General features: G+C 49.2%; 1 protein-coding gene across 2 annotated transcripts in view; it reads left to right on the forward strand.

The window, feature by feature from the left end:
* The first annotated feature begins 483 nt into the window (after positions 1 to 483).
* ITM2C (integral membrane protein 2C) overlaps positions 484 to 17230 on the forward strand; it is a 30540-nt gene continuing 13793 nt past the window's right edge. The window contains exons 1-2 of one of the 2 annotated variants that reach the window (XM_075716611.1): positions 4558 to 4651; positions 15623 to 15642. In XM_075716611.1, the coding sequence (XP_075572726.1) occupies positions 4558 to 4651; positions 15623 to 15642 (114 nt within the window). Of the gene's footprint in view, positions 568 to 4557; positions 4652 to 15622; positions 15643 to 17230 lie in introns of those variants that run through there. The other variant, XM_075716612.1, reaches the window with a different exon arrangement.

Consider the following 17230-nt stretch of genomic DNA (forward strand, 5'->3'; position numbering starts at 1 on the left):
CAAGTGTTAACAAGCATCTGGCTCTGGCTTACAACAGTCCTGCCACCAGTGGTTAACTGAACATAGTGGTTCAGGTCAAATCCATTGTACATCTGGTCTGTGCATACTTTTTGAAATGTGGATACTTTTTTTTTTTTTTTAATACTGACCAAAGGATGCTAAGTGTTAGCCTTTTATAGACTAGAGTTTGTAACAGAGAGATAACTGAGATACCTGGAGCTCACTAGTTTCTAGGAGGGACACTAATCCAGGATAATTCTTATTATTAGGAGGAAATTACTGACTTGTTATTTTCGAGGTACATAATGGTAATAGATTTCTATTTACCCTCCTAGGTGGCCCAGGGCTTCCTGCTGCTGCCTAGCCATCAGTTTTGTTTCAAAGAGGAGAAAAGAAGGAACAAAAGACTCAATCTGTGATAGCTGTAGTAGGGGGATCGATGTGTTACCCCAGCTGGTGTAGCATGCACACCCAGGAGTGACAAGAAATTCAGCTCACTTTGGCTGCAGATGAATGCTGTAACTTTCCATGGAAACTACTGGATTGATTCTCTACTTTTGGCTACAGGTAATTGCTTTGCCTCCATGCAGTTATGTGGGGTAACTAGAAGTAGGTTATACAACGAATAGCAAAAACCATCAGTGCATCCTCTGTGTTTGTGGTCTGTTCCTTTAAGAGTGATTATGATTTTTTTTTTTTTTCAGCCCAGCCTGTCTCTTGCTTTCTACCCAGCTAATCAGTGTGGCATAGGAAGGGAAAATAAAAGTATACTTTCAGCACATTACTGAGTTCTGCTCATTTTTACAGCATGCTATCTAGTACAAACCCTTATTAGAACTGCACTGGAAAAGCAAGATGATTTACGGACTCTAAAATTCTTCCAGCCTGATGCTGTGAGGGACTATTAATACACCAGGCAGACCTCTGAAACAGATGCAGCTCAGTAAATAACAAACACATTTTGGTTGGCTCAGAATACATTAAGGCAGTTATCTTGTGCTCTCTCTTTAATTTTTTTTTTTTTCTACATAAAGTGGTACTTTTTTGAAAGGTGGAAAGTGGCAAGGTAGTGGACAGTTTCTCTAATAAAGGTTTATAAAGTTCCCACTGATTCATCACTTGAGAAGTGCTGTCGTGCTGCTATGCTTAATTAAAGATCAGTCAAGTAAATTGTTCCTGGGATTCAACTTAATTACATGCAAAAGATGGAAACTTTGTTATCAAAGACTAATAAAATATCAGGTGGCTTTAATGAAATTAGTAAGGTGGCAGTTTTAAACTGAAACCTGCTTCCTTAGTAATAGAAAAGACAGTAGATTTGAGCAAGATGTTTTATAAGCAACGTGTAACTGCATGGCAAAAGACACATTTTTTTAAGCTGTGTTAGTGAGAAACGTTAAGTTCATTGTCAGTGTTTATCCTCTAAGCCTCAGAATGAAGGGCCTAAAGCTGGAGGAGATTTCTTATTGAAAAATTCTTTCAGTCTGCAGCTTGGCATATGACTAGGGTGATTTTTTTTTTTTTAAATGCTTGCAAAGCCTTTTATCCAGATACGTAATTGAAATCAGGAGATGCCTCGGAATGACATGGCTGTGACTGATACTAAATTTTGAAATGTTACATAAGTAAAGACGCTTAAAGTTTTAGACCTTTAAAGTTGACCCATTTTATAATCATTTGGGTGTTTTCCTAAAGATTTTTAAAATACCTGGTTTGGGATCATTGTTACGCTGAGAATAACTTGCCTTTCTCACCAGTCCTGCAAAGTTTTTTTGTGGTGCAGTAAAATTAATACGAGTATTCCAGTTGTGTTCACAAATACTGCAAACTGGTAGATTGTTTGAAGCACTTGTACATATTTGAATTAAAAAAAAAAGAAAAAATAATTTAAAAAAGGCTTTTTTTAAAAGTGCATGTTAGCATTAACAGCATCCTGCAGGATTCATGACCTCATGGGGAGCAGTTTTTGCTCTGCGGGTGCTTCTGGGGGCCAGTTTGTATTTTACAGGGTGACGCTGTTTAAGCTGTGCAGGGGCACGAGTTGCAGAACCAGCGGCCCAGGGAGGGCAGCGGGCTGTCAGGTGGGGCTTCCTGTGGAGAATAGCCAGGCTGGTCCGCGCAGGCTGCTTCTGAGCTGTGAACAGGGGACTCCCCCAACACGGATGCTCTGATGTCAGTCTCGCATATTTGATCAATACCACTTCCCACTTAAAACAGGAAATTAGTTGTTGTACTCCAGAGAAGACCCAGGTTGATTCAGTAGTTGACGGGCCAGCAGCTGGCTTGCATAGAAAGGGCAGAGCCACTGTCACTGCTGCCTGGTGCTCTGCTGCTGGCTTGGCGTGGTGTGGTGTAATGCTGCCTTTTGGTCTGTTTGCCGCTGCGAAAATCAATAGACTAGTTCTGTCAGGAGCCCTGATGAACATCAGGAGCCTCGTGCGTATTTCTCTCAGTATCTTCACAGATGACCTAAATACTAGAAGAGGATCCTTTGCTCTCCTGACTGTGGGCTTGTCCCGCCAGTCCCACAGACTGACTGATTGGAGATGGAGGCATGTTTGCCACAAACGGAAAGAACAAACCCCAATTTCTACAACTTCCGCTGTTAAACTAAAGATTTTTGTGTCAAGCTTTCTCTGCCATTTATCAGATGTATTGAGAGATTTCGTTATCACTTTTCCCCAGCTGGCATCCCAGCTTTAGATTTCTTCTCTGTGATGAGAGCTACCCAGTGGACCATTGGATGGGAGACAAAGAAGGTAACATAGCGGTTCTCATACAGAGAGCTTAGTGTGAGGAAGAGTATAGCCAAACAACCTCAAAAAAGGCAGGGCCAAATCTATGCCTTAGAGTGAAGAAGAGGGTAGAAAGCAGGATAACCTGGTGGATTGAGAGGACTGGGGCACAGGGATTTCTGCCCCTCTGCTCCTGTTCTGGGCACTTCCTTGCTCTAAGGCTACATGTCATTTAGGATAAACGTTATTAGAGTAGTTAGCAGTTGCCTTATAGCTTTTGTCACAAAAGATCCTGATCGTGTCTCTTGGTTTGCATGCTGAGTGTGACATGTTTGGATCTGGCTGTAAGCACTCCTGATGGCAGAAACTCAGGACCATCTTGTCTCAGTTTGAGCCCCTAAAATTAGGGGCTGTTTTGGAAATGCTGCCCCTTATGTTTATATGAGATAAAACTTGCAATCCTGATGTAACTTCTACCCACATGGTGGGATGCTAGGAGGACTGAGTGGCTCTGGATATTGAACAATGGCAAATCAGCACTACGAGCAATTGTTGTTGTGAGTCAACGTTGAATCCCTGCCAAAGATGCCTTTTGCAAATAAAATTTAGCACTAATTTATCCGTGGTTTGGTTCATAACATGATGTAAAGTACTCAGGATGTAATGAATCCTTCTGGATCGAAAGAAAACGCTCATAACAACTTTGTAATAAATAAATACTATGTTTAAGTGGACCAAATCAATGTAAGGGTATTGTGTTTCTCCACTGACAGTTTGCTACTTTCTGTACTACCCATGGCTAGCAGGGAGGGTTTTGTTAATGGTTCTTTCCCATTTTGTTACCCTAACAAGACCGTCAACATGTGTTCTTTACTCCTTGCTGTGCAAGTGCTTCAGTGAATCCTGCACACAGCCAGGTAATGCCTCGCCGTTCCCGCTGTTCAGAGCGCCTTCGTCTCCGCAGCCCCTCAGAGGCAGCTCTGCTCCCCGCCGCTCCCCAGCCAGCATCCAATGGCACAAGACCAGAATCAGTGGCACAAAAGCAACCGCCTCCAATTCTCTTCTGCATGCCGCACTGCTTTTGTCAGGAAGGGCTTTTTCTAGATTGTTGTCCCCATGGTGAAGTTCTGCTGCCCACAGCTGATCCTGGGGGAGAGGCCACCTGAAAGCTCTCAGTTCCTCCACGGATTCTGGTCTCAGGCCATGAAACGGATGGCAGCTGGGTTTTTCCCAGCTTTCCCCGGAGCGTGTGCATCTGCTCCAGGCTTGATGCATCTTCAGGCTTAGTGGGTTTTTTTTTTAGCTTTGGTTTGGTTTGGTTTGTGTTTTTTCCATTTCCTGACCGATTTCAGTGGTGCCACTTGCAGTGCTGAAAATTTTGCACGGCGAAGAGCCAGGGCTTCCTGGGGCTGCTGCTGCACCCTCCCTACCCTCAAACCTGTGGAAGGGCGGGAGAGCAGCCACCGGAGGCTGTTGAGGCAAGAGCTGATGGTGGCTGGTGGGGGGGAGCGAAGAGCTTTCGGCTGAGCTGGGGAAGCAGCCGTGGGTAGGCAGATCCCTAAGGACAGGTTTATCGCCCGGGACTCGGGACGGTGCATTCGGGGCCGCCCCGGGCGCAGCCCTGGGGGCTGCAAACCCCCGTTTGCCTTCACAGCCCTGGCCGGGGGCTGGGGGTCACCCCCGTCCCGGGTCCCGGCGGCGGCGGGCGGGGGCAGCGGCGCGGCGGAGCGCCCCGGGGGGCGGGGGCGGCGGCGGCGGCGGCCCCTCCCCGGGGCGGTGCCGGTGCCGGTGCCGGTGCTGGCGGCGGCGGCGGCTCGGGGCCATGGTGAAGATCGGCGTCCAGCAGCCGCCGGCGGCGCTCAAGGCGGAGAAGGAGAAGGCGGCGGCGGGGGGCGATGGGGCGGCGGGCGCCGTGAGTGCGGGGCGGGCGGGCGGGCTGCGCCACCCGGCCCCCGCGGGCGCCGCCGGGGGCAGCCCTCTTGGCGCCGGGTGCTTTCCCTTTTCTGCTAAATTAGAGCCGAGCGGAGCTGAAGGGTGCGTGCGTGGGGCCGGTGTCTGCTCGGGGCTCGCTCCCGTTCGGAGGGTCGCCCTGGGAAGGAGGAAAGCGTCGGGGCTTATGGACGTTAGCTCGGGTCCTAGCGGGTGCGTTGGCATCGGAAGTTTGGAGAAGTAGGGAGGGGATGGGGCGAGGTGGCTGCACCATTGTGGGGGGCGGCATCCACGGGCACTGGGGTAAATGGCCAGCGCAGGCAAGGAGCGTCAGAACTCATCCCTTTGGTCTAGGTGGTTTTCCCTGGGGGAATGTAATTTGGGATTGATCATTCGAGGGTGGATTTCAAATTCTAACATCTCCGAAGGCTTAGGGTTGGCACAGAGTAGAGGCGAGAGGAACAAAACGGCTGGTGCTGGAGCAAGATGAGAAGCAAGGGGATAAGAGCATGCGCAGCTCTCTAGATGCTTTGCAGTTTTCAAGATGAGAGTTGACATGCTGAAGTTGAATCGCTCTGCTGGCTTCAGGTGATGGGTGCCGGAGGGGAACGAGCGCTTACGCCTGCGGAGGTTGGGATCCTGCCGGGCACGAGGTGAATGAAGGCGTTGGGGCATCCCTGGCAGATGCAGAGCACGTCTGGGGCCTCGGGGCAGAGCTGTGTCGAGTCCCATCCAGACTGCGTGAGTCGCAGGCAGGCAGTGCTGGGTGGTGCGGCTGGTGCCCCTCTCGAGGAGGAGAAGATGAAGCGGGCAGTGTTGTGTTTGGCCAAGAGTTGAGCGTATCTGAAGTCTATTGTGCTAGAGAGCCCCCAGCTTGCAAGCTCTTCTGCGAGGGTAGACCCGCTGGGGCAAATGGGGCATTGTGTGGTGGGAGGGTGTTGTCCAGAGAGGTGGGCCTGACGTACAGCATCGAGTCCTCCTTGTTACAGTGCTTCTGTATCAGAGCACGAGCCTTAAATGGCATTTCTGTATTCCTCATAAATGCTTTCAGTTTGATCGTTTATCAAACCCTGTTATCTTCCTGACTCAAAAAACTGCGGGGCAGCTGTGGTTTTGCTCCGTTCTTGCAGCAGTGCAGAGCGTCCCTCCTCACGTGCCTTACCGACTGAGTGGGAATTACCTACCATGGAGAGTTGCTCTGCAGTAGGGCCTTCAGGAGATTGCTCAGTTCTGCAGAAAGTTCAGGGAATCACTTGTATCGTCATGATCTCTCACGTCACACACAGACGTGCTTGCAGCTCTCAGCTGTGCTGTCAATGTCGGGATGTGCTCAGCCTATCATGATTGCATTTATTAATCTAATGCCTAAGAGCTGTATAGAAACCTGTAATGGGGCAGTGTGGCCAGCTGTGATCTCTCGGCGATTTCCAGACTTCATCTTTCCTAATTGCGAACAAAAGAATGTGGTAGGTTTGTTTCCACCTTTGAGGTGCAACCCTGAAACCTGACTATCACACTGGACTTCCAGCTCATGCTGCCATAAAACCAGCTTTCCGCAGCTGGGAAGTCAGTCGTTCTGCTGATCCTGCACAAGCTCGGGCAGGATCTGACTCCTTCTCACATGCACTGTGAGAAAAGGAGTTTAAAAAATAATAAAATAAAAAAATCAAAGTAACAGAAGCTTATTTCCATCATTAGTGCTGCCAGATCCCAGCAATCAAAATTATTCTGATTCAGGTCCTGCCAGATGAATGAAATTGACTTAGGTAGCAAATAATAAATTTGGGGTTCTTTACGTTGCCTTGGGCCTTTCTCTGACTCCTGGGGGGCACTATGTTGTTGTTCTAAGCCTACATGAGCTACAAAGGAACATGAAAATGTGAACGTAGGACAAAGACTCTTAAACAGTCTCTTAATTCCAGCAGACGGGCAGGTAAGAAAATCAGCATAAGACCCGTGACAGAAGGGCAGGAGCAGGTTGCAGTGAGTCAGTGCAGCATGAGGGTGTCCAGGGAGCAGCACATCCACTGACAAGAAGGTGGCCTTTTCCTGATGCTATTTTTCAGGGTATCTATGACACTGGATTCTTTGGTAATGATCTTTTGGTTGTAGTTTGTGCTTAGCTGGACCGAGGGTTTGTGCCGCTTTGTAAAACACCCAGTTTGTGGGGTTGGTCTTTCTATAGCCAGGCTTTCTTGCCATGTTCTCTCTCCTGCTGCCAATAATTCCTGTCTGTGTGTGTCTTGCTCTAGCTGCCTTGCAGCAAAATGGTATTGGTGACACGCAAACAAGATGCTCTGCATTCCTTTCCTCTTTGATCTCACAACTTCAATCCCAGTGATAGGAGCCAGAGCTGGGAAATGATTCGGCGGCAGCTTCCGCAGCCTGTGAATTTTGGCAGGTGCTCCATGAATGCAAAGATGTGGCAGGCAGGAAGATGTCTGTGATGTTAACGTGTCCTGAAAAGTAGTAGGTGAGGAGTCCTGACAGCAAGCTCGCATGTGCTGAGCCTTGTTTCTCCCCTGTGCAGCTCAGTTTGAATTGGAAAGAATACGTAGTTTGAACTCTGTCAGAAAAATCCACATAATTTTGAGGCAATTGCAACATTTTAAGGGCTTATACAAGAAACAGTCTTGTTGTCATTAGTAAGAGCTGGGAGGATGTAGCAGCCTCGAGCAGAAGGCAGTTTGAGGTTGTGCAGTCAGTAAAACAATTTGTTGTATTCACTGGAAAATATTTTCTCAGTTGCAAAATAGTATTCAGTGAGTTTTAATTGAACTCCAGATTTACAGTCTGAAACAGTAATAAATACATGTGCTGTGCCTTTAACTGCTCTGGGAAAGATGCTCCTCGTGTTTGTGATGGATGTTGAAATCCACAGGAACTGAGTTAAACTGATGGCTGGAGCTCTCCAATCAAAATTTGGTTTGGGGTTTTTTTGGTTGATTCCCTGTAAACCTCTCTAATACTAGCAGCTAGTTATTCTGCAGAGACGGCGCAAGAGCTAGAGGAGAAAGGGTTTCATTAAAATCTGCTTCACGAGGGATAAATGATAAGAACTGGAGGGAGGAAGCGCCTCTCATCCCTCTTGCTCTGTATGTAGCAGAGACCGGCTGCTCAGCTGCCCTGGCCAAGTGCTCTGCCAGATGCTTCTCCCTGCCAGCCTGAGGTGAATCGTGCCTTACAGCAAATGCTGCAGTGCAGACCAGGTGTCCGTGGGGACCGGGACGGCTTGCAGACGATGGGAAGATGTTTGTGTGCGTCAGGGGATGCTTTCACAGAAACCTTTGGGGAGAGGAAGCAGAAAGCAAAACCTGTTGTCCTCTGTCTGGGAAAGGCTATGCTGATACAGCGCATGTGATCATGTTCGTCTTCGGCTTGCCAGAAGGATGAAAGTCGAGGGGAGGACGGTGTCTGCTCAGGCCATGGCTAGTAGGTCTGGCTGGTGGGAGAGAAGGGCGTTACGGACGAAGCAGGAGGATTGGGAGAGCGCTCTCCATACCTGCAGGCACCAGCAAGCCCGCTGGAAACACCTTGGCGGTGGGTCAGAGACCCAGGAGCTGCGAGGGGCTTTCCAGGGTGCGCACAATGGTGTCCTGGGGGTGCGACTGATGTTTTGCTCTTGCCTGCTTGCAGTCATACCAGGCTTTGGTTTCGTGTCTTTCATCTCATCCGCATTCCCTGACACTCAACAAGACTCTTGCTTTTTCATGGGCTTTGGATCACACCCTGGTCGTCTGGAAACACTTCCCACAAGGAGCTGCTTGCTGCCCAGTGCTGGATCCGTCCAACCCTTCTGTCTCTCTGTGTGGTCTCTGTAGGCTGCACCTCAGCACGACTATCTGGTGGGGTGCCTCAGCCTCCTGGCTGCAGGGCTGCCGCTCCCCGGGTGGCTGACGGCCGAGCTGCCCCAGCATCCTCCTTGCACCAAGTGTGGTTGCCCAGTTTGTACAGAAATAGCAGGGGAAAGCCCTGACACCCTTGGGGAGTGTGTTCCCTGAGGGGATGGCTGCCTCTCTGGTGCCCAGGAAGCTCTCTTTCCTGTGACTGCTGCTGCGAAACTCCCCAGTGAGAGGAGCAGGTCCACTGGGGATGTGGAGCTCTTAGCAGACACATAGTGTCTCAGTGCTGGGGCTGTTGCTGTGCTCCCACTCCCTTGCCTTTTCTTGTGCTCAGGCAGGGACAGTGAACTGTGACTGCTTTACATCTGCCTGAGCGAGCCTGAGAGGACGTGCGCTTTATGGGAGGTGGCAGCAGGTTGGAGCAGAACAGGCAGCAATGCCACTTCTGGCCTTCCCAGAGGTACCAGCGTGCCATAAGCCATGATGCTCCAGAGCTGGGTGCCGGCGCAGGCAGAGGAGCGGCAGCTCCTGCTGGCCATGCAGGCATCTCTGCCAGCCCGGTAAAGCAAGCTCATGCCAACTTGGTGGTAGCTGCTGTGCCAGTGCAATGCTGGGTTTTGTGAGTGACCGCCTTGCAGGATGCTGTGAGGTGAAAGACAGATGGTGAGGGAAGGAGATGTGAGGAAAAGTCTCTTAAACAGGCTTTTTCACAAAGCAATCTGTAAATCCAGAGAGGGGGACAAAAACTAGCTGGCAGCGATGTGGATTGATTATGCTCATTGACATGCTTGCGTGCTTAAGTTCAGGCTTGATGCTCCTGAGCTGTGGGTGTTTTCACCATGTTGAAGTCTTGATTTAGGGATCAAAACACAGTAGATACTAATTTGAAGAAGCTGCCTCCTGTAACAGAGGACTATTCGTGGCCTTTGCCCAACCCTCCCATATCCACGTGGGCTGATGTGATGACTTCTTTGTGTCTTGCATGGAGTCATCAGCTTAAAAAAAAGCGTTGTCACTGGTTCTCAGTTCTCCGTGGTTTGGGGATGCCTTGGAAGCGGAGGAAAAGGGCTGAATTGGAAAAACGTCTCTGCACCCTTACAGGATCTGCTCTAGTGAAATACTAGACTTGAGTATCTTACTGGACTCCAGACATGAATATTTGATATTCCAGCTGAGCATGACAAAGGATCTGGCTAAAATTGGCAGGGGAGTTAAGAGAGGGAGTGACTATTCCTAGCAGAAATGTTATAAATGCGACTGAATTTGGAAATGTGGAGCTCTGTTTGACCATAGAGATGTAGACTGAAGAGCTGGAGACAGAGAAACTTGAAAAGTCTGTCTACAGGTGTGCATTCTCCCAGAGCTGGAGGAGAGACGAAGCCAAGGCAGGTTTGCACGTAGCTTGCGCTTCCCTGCTTTGGGTGCAGCAAGTTCTCTGGCAAAACACAGAAAACAAATATCTTTAAAAAGAAGCAGTTTTAAAGGGAACAAATAAACCAAATGTAAGCAAGAGGCAGAAGCTTTGCTGCACATGCTGCACGTATTAATACTGCAGCGCTATATGTCCTGTCCGTAGACAGGAGCCCTCCTTGCTCTGCTGTAAGAAGACCTGTTCTGTGCAGTGATAAGCAGAACGCTGGTTTTCACCCTGTCGATGCACCGTGCTGCTCGCATGGCTGTTCGGGGAGAGGTGGCCTGGCAGGTGGGCTGTATGGCTGCTCAGAGGAGGGCAGCTCCCGTGCAGCAGAGCATCGTGTCCGGGTCTGGAGAGACAGAACGTCTAGGGAGGATGCGTTGTCCTTGTGCACAGTTGTGCAATTCCTGCTTTTGCGCTACCAGTTTTGCTCATTAATGGGTTTACAGGAGATGGAAAAGGCAAGAGTATTTTCTTAGAATCATAGAATCATTTAGGTTGGAAAAGACCTTTAAGATCATCAAGTCCAACCATTAACCTAACACTACCAACTCCACCACTAAACCAATTAAGGGTAAAGTGATAATTAATTTCATGTTTCCTGGCTTGGTGGCTGGATTGTTTTTTAATGAAAGTAAAAGTAGAATTCAGTCATTAAGGTTGGAAAGGACCTCTAAGATCATCCGTCCAACCATCAACCCAACTCCACCATGCCCACTAAACCACGTCCCGAAGTGCCATGTCTACATATTTTTTGAACTCCTCCAGGGATGGTGACTCCACCACCTCTCTGGGCAGCCTGTTCCAATGCTTGACCACTCTTTCAGTAAAGAAATTTTTCCTAATATCCAATCTAAACCTCCCCTGATGCAGCTTGAGCCCATTTCCTCTTGTCCTATTGCTAGTTACCTGGGAGAAGAGACCAACACCCACCTCACTACAACCTCCTTTCAGGTAGTTGTAGAGAGCGATAAGGTCTCCTCTCAGCCTCCTCTTCTCCAGGCTAAACAATCCCAGTTCCTTCAGCCACTCCTCATAAGGTCTGTGCTCCAGACCCTTCACCAGCTTTGTTGCTCTTCTCTCGACATGCTCCAGCACCTCAATGTCCTTGCACTGAGGGACCCAGAACTGGACACAGTATTCCAGGTGCGGCCTCACCAGGTGGACAATCACCTCCCTGCTCCTGCTGGCCACACTATTCCTGATACAAGCCAGGATGCTGTTGGCCTTCTTGGCCTCCTGGGCACACTGCTGCCTCATGTTCAGCCGGCTGTCAACCAACACCCCTTTCTGGTCCTTTTCAGCCAGGCAGCTTTCCAGCCAGTCTTCACCAAGCCCCCAAGCCTGTAGCGTTGCATGGGGTTGTTGTGACCCAAGTGCAGGACCTGGCACTTGGCCTTGTTGAACCCCATACAACTGGCCTTGGCCCATCATCGATCCAGCCTGTGCAGATCCCTCTGCAGGGCCATCCTACCCTCAAGCAGATTGACACTCCCACCCAACTTGGTGTCATCTGCAAACTTACTGAGGGCACACTCAAACCCCTCATCCGGATCATTGATAAAGATATTAAACAAGACTGGCCCCAAAACTGAGCCCTGGGGAACACTGCTTGTGACTGGTTGCCAACTGGATTTAACTCCATTTAGCACAACTTTTGGGCCTGGCCATCCAGCCAGTTTTTTACCCAGCAAAGAGTACACCTGCCTAAGCCAGCTTCCTTAGGAGAATGCTGTGGGAGACAGTGTCAAAGGCTTTACTGAAGTCCAGGTAGATGACATCCACAGCATTTCCCTCATCCACTAGGTGGGTCACCAGGTCATAAAAGGAGATAAGGTTGGTCAAGCAGGACCTGCCTTTCATGAACCCATGCTGGCTGGGTCTGATCCCCTGGTTGACCTGCACTTGCCTGTTGAGCGTACTCAAGATGAACTGCTCCATAATCTTCCCCGGCACAGAGGTCAGGCTGACAGGCCTGTAGTTCCTCAGATGCTCCTTCTGGCCCTTCTTGCAGATGGGTGTCACACTGGCAAGCCTCCAGTCGTCTGGGACCTCTCCTGTTACCCAGGACTGCTGAGAGATGATGGAGAGTGGCTTGGTGAGCACTTTTACCAGCTCCCTCAGTACTCTCAGGTGGATCCCATCCGGCCCCATAGACTTGTGAGTGTCCAGGTAGCGTAGCAGGTCATTAATTGCTTCCTACTGGATTATGGGTCTTCATTCTGCTCTCTGTCCCTGTCTTCCAGCTCAGGGGGCTGAATACCCTGGGGATAACTGGTCTGGCTATTAAACACAGAGGCAAAGAAGGCATTAAGTACCTCAGCCTTTTCCTCACCCTTGGTGGCAATGTTCCCCCCTGCATCTAGTAAAGGATGGAGATTCTCCTTGGCTCTCTTTTTGTTGTTAATGTATTTGTAGAAACATTTTTTCTTACCTCTTACAGCAGTGGCCAGATTGAGTTCTGTCTGGGCTTTTGCCTTTCTAATTTTCTCCCTGCATGACCTAACGAGATCCCTGTACTCTTCTTGAGTTGTCTGCCCCTTCTTCCAAAGGCGGTAGACTCTCCTTTTTTCCCTGAGTCCCAGCAAAAGCTCCCTGTTCAGCCAGGCCAGTTGTCTTCCCCGCTGGTTCATCTTATGGCACATGGGGACAGCCTGCTCCTGCGTCCTTAAGACTTCCTTCTTGAAGAAGGCCCAGCCTTCCTGGACCCCTTTGCCTTTCAGGACTGCCTCCCAAGGGACTTTCCCAACCAGCGTCCTGAACAGGCCAAAGTCTGCCCTCCGGAAGTCTATCGTAACAGTTTTGCTGCCCCTCCTTTTTACATCGCTAAGAATCGAGAACTCTATCATATCATGGTCGCTAAGCCCAAGACGGCCTCCGACCACAACATCTCCCACGAGTCCTTCTCTGTTTGCAAAAAGCAGGTCAAGCGAGGCACCTCCCCTGGTAGGCTCATGTACCAGCTGTGTCAGGAAGTTATCTTCCACACACTCCAGGAACCTCCTAGACTGTTCTTCCCAGGTGATGTGTGGGAACCTAGGTGTGTTTTGGTTTTTTTTTTAATGCCAGTGTTACCATTTGAGGGGAGGACAGTGTGAGGGGTTTTGCGTTTTTTTATCCATCCCTCTGCACTTGCTTTGCAGAGTTGTATTCCCTCCTGCTGTGCCCTACTGTTGAAGTCAGTTTGAACAATAAAGCTGAGAAGGGTAAATTTGCCTCCTCTCTTGCTGTTGTTAAACTAGACACTGTTTCTTTGTGGTGAATTTTTGAGTGTAGGACTGACTGTCAGGGTTTTCCTGTGCTGCTGCTGGGAGAAGAGATAATTGCTGTCAGTGTTCCTGAAAGGGAGCAGTGACTTCATTTTATGGTGTGGCACTGTGTAAGTCCTGATTCAGGGAAGAGGCAAATGTAACCTGAAATCTGGTTCCTTGTTAAGATGCTTCAGGTTGAGCTCTGGGAAACACTGGACTCTGACCCCTCTGCTTGGAGTGAACAGTACGGGTTTACGGCTCTGATGCCCCCTCTCATCTGCAGAGCCAGCAGAAGGCAGTACCTTGGCTGTTGCAGCTTGTAAGCGTCTTGGGCATGGCTGTGTCCTCCTTTCTACCAGTGTTTTGGGAATCCGTCGCCTCTAGTGGAAGAGTGAGGTGGGACAGCGATGGCTTAAGTGGCCACCACCAGATCAGCAGCGCTTGGCTTGCCCTTGGTGACATCCAAATGGCTAATTTGCTCTTGACTATCTCTGCCTGCCTGACCGTAGAAGCTCAGAGGTGGGTACTGTAGTCTTAAATTGTACATTTGTTTGGACCTCAAAACTATCTGGACAGGGAGATCCCTGGGGGAAGCAGTGCTTAGAGCCCAGCTGTGGTGTTCAAGTGAGTCCTCTGCCCCACTGTTGCTCTGCTCTGGTGCTTCATGAGGATCCAAAGCCATCACTGATGGCGAACAACTTCAGGTGAAATCATGTGAAACTTTTTGATGTGTGTGTGGGTCTTTTCCCTGTCACGTTTTCAGCTTTCAAATGTGTTGAGACAGCACCCGATCCTACGCACCTTTTGCAAAATCAATCGGTAGCTCTCTTGGCTTGTGCCGTGGACTCTCTGGGCCTCTTGCACAGGTTGGTAGGTGGTTTTGTTTTATATTGGAGCAATTGTACAATTTTAGTCCGGAAAAAGGTGAGTGTGTGGCTGTCAGAAGGGAAGTCTGTCCAGCTCCTTCCCAAGTGCGTGGTCCCACTGTCCTGCCACGGGACAGATTGTCACTTTGGTGGGCAGTCAGGCTTGTGGCTTGCTTCTTCACAAGCCATGTTTGATGGTGGAAGCAAGCAGGCTGGTTTTGTGGACAGCTGGCAGCAGCTTCCCTTCACCTGGGTGGAGAGGGAAGACACTACACTGAGAAGAAGCTGAAAGCTGTTGGCATTTCCTTGGTCAGTTTCTCAATGTTCTTGAATATTTTTGGCATTGGTCAAAGGTCTTTTAAGGAGTCAGCTGTCTGCCCACCTGCATATGTCTTTACCTTTGAATCAAGTCTCCGTCTTTAACTTTGCCAACCTCTTAGTGTAAGAGCTTCCCCTATTTCCAGAGCAACCGTTCTGCTTCACTCTTGCTTGAGCTGCCTTTTGTCTTTAATTGCTCTAAATAGCTTTGGAGACCCAGTGCCAAAGCTTAACCTTCGTTCTTCTTCTGGGGAAAATTCCCATTCTTTTAATGCCACCTCCCACTTCAGGGTTGCAAACGCCCCCCCAGCCTTCACTTGGCCATGCTTGCTCCTTCCCTCTCCCAGGTGAGGTCTGCGCAGGTGCTCCAGAGCCTTTTAGCTGTGGTGGTGGAGCTGCTCCGGGGCAGGGACTGATTCTCCCCATTGTCACAGTGAGTGGCTGCAGCTCGTGTTGATTTCTGGAAATCAGGCTGTGTTTATCAGACTCTGTATTTTGGCAGTCAGGCTGTTAAACACCCCGGTTGGGACATTTTTTGCCTCTTTATCACAGCTGTTTATTTTCTGTCTGTATGCCTGTCTGTTCAGTGTGACACTTGGGGCTCTAGCTATGTGCCTGGTAAGAATAGCCTTATTTTTACAAGGGGCTTTGTTGGCTCTACTAATGCTCTGAACGGTTTTACTCCTGGGAAAGAGGAGGGGGAGGCTGGAAAAACTCCAGCTCGAAGTTGTTGAGCGTCTGCCAAAAAATAAAATAAAAAATATATATGGAAATGAATTCCTCGCCCCTGTGCAAAAAGGGAGGAGAAACAGCCCCTTAGTTCCAGAAAGGGATGGAAAAAAGAGAAGAGAGGGGGGGTTTATATCTCTCCTGCTGATGGGGGAAAAGGAAAATATGATCACTGAGTGCTTAGGAGCTCCCGCATGCTAGGCTGCATTTTGAAAATCCTGCTGTCTTTGTCATATAGCAACAAAGCTGGGGGCTTTAATTAGCCAGTGGTTGGTTTTAATATTCTAATTTCCAGTGCTGCGAAGTGACTCCTGAGGCAGGTGGCTTTGTTGCTAGTCACATGCGGTGGTGGTGTTTAAAGATGTGATTAGATTCATTTATTGCAACCTTTTTGCCTTTGGCCGTGATAGTCTCTTAATTACAGCCCCCACCCCCTTTTTTTTTTTTTTTTTGCTTCCAGGCATCTTTGAGTCCAAAAGCCATCAGTTTTGTTCTCCATGGAAATGCTGCTGTGTGCCCTGCACAAGCACTGCTCAAGTGCTGCATGCAGGGAGTTCAGTTGCCTTGGAAACTGTATGCTATATATATGTGTGTATGTATATATCTCTCTCTTTCCATGCACACACACATTATTTTCTTTTCTGACCTAATGCTTGTCAGGATGGAAGGACTCTCCTTCCAGGTAACGGGTTCGTTCAGGGGCCTCTTGTTGCTAGTGCTGAGTACTGACCCCTGTGACTCTCTGCCAGGGTGATGGCCCAGGTACTGTTCCCCACTTTGTGTCACCTGGTGTTTCTCCTCATTTCACTCCCTCTCCTCTCTCCCCAGGCATAACTGCTCTTGAGGACAGGACTCATTTTTTTGTTCAGATATGCTTCGGTGGATGCAAGGATGAACTGCCTTTGCTGCAATGGTTTATCTCTCTCTCTTCCTCTCCTCCTTCTTGTCTTCCTTCATCTGTCTTTTCCCTGCATGTATCTCTCACTTTCCTTTCTCCAGAGCTCTAGCTTGGGAATCACTCCAGTCCCAAACCCTGGCTGACCACCCCTGCTTGGTCTGGCCATCACTGAGGGCTATTCACCACCAAGCTCCCTGGGTCCAAGTGCCTAAATATGGGAGTAGTTGTCTCTGGAGGCAGGTCTGGATCTCCTTGCCCTACAATTTATCCCACAAATTCTCTGACGTTTTTTATCATACAGAGCAGCAGCACTAAGTGCCAGCAGTGCCCAGCACCTGCCTGTAGTGGGGATGCTGTGCGTGGGGTGGATGGATGAGAGGGCTTTGCATTGTGCGCAGAAAAAGCAGGCTGCATCTGCACAGACGTGGGGGTCGCTCTCCTGAGAGGTGACGCTCAAATCCAAGCCCAGCGCATCAGAGGAAAGGTCAGTCCGCACCAGCTTACACCCACTGCAGCAGCACTACGATTTGCCAGTAGTCAGCTGTGGATTTTTTCCATCTGAAGTCAATGGAGGTGTTGCTATCACAGGTCCTTGTATTTTGTAAAGCAGTAACTGATTTTGAGTGCCAATATGGGACTTGATGTGCTGAGGGTAGAGACCTTGAACTGATTTTTTTCTTTTTCCATAGTCCATATTGGCCTTTGGTTACCAGGAATGAGTGAACAGCGAGATCAGTTACATTTTCTGATGTGAGTTTCTCAGGTTTTGAGCCTGCTTCCTTTAAGGAAGCCGTGGCTGCCTGTGGCAGTGGCTGTAGTTACATCAGGGAATCTTCTCTGTCAAGAGCTCAGGCTGCTGCTCCCTTGAAACAAGCAACCTCCCAGAGGGGATGACATATTTTGCTGCCTTTCAGGTAGCACTCCTCTCCAAACCGCGTTCCTTTGAGTATTTACTCTGCATCGTGTTTCTCTCCTCACTTGTCAGTCGTCAAAATCGCATCCACTATTTTCAGTTGCCCCAAGCTTTTTTGCCTGTTGGGGGTGTATGTTTAGACGCTTGCCGAGCTGTGTCCCCTGTTCGTCAGGCCCTGCTACACCTAAAATGAAAGATATCAAACCTGTGTGTTTCAGAAACGCACGAAAAATGGTTTGTGCAGAACTCAGAGCTGTTTCAGAGCTGAAGAAGCAGGAAAAGAGCATGAGCAGAGCCCATCTCTGCTGAGGCGGTGTGCTATTCAGGAGAGAGCG

This window comes from Pelecanus crispus, chromosome 9, assembly GCF_030463565.1.
Source record: "Pelecanus crispus isolate bPelCri1 chromosome 9, bPelCri1.pri, whole genome shotgun sequence".
In the NCBI taxonomy this organism is placed as follows: domain Eukaryota; kingdom Metazoa; phylum Chordata; class Aves; order Pelecaniformes; family Pelecanidae; genus Pelecanus; species Pelecanus crispus.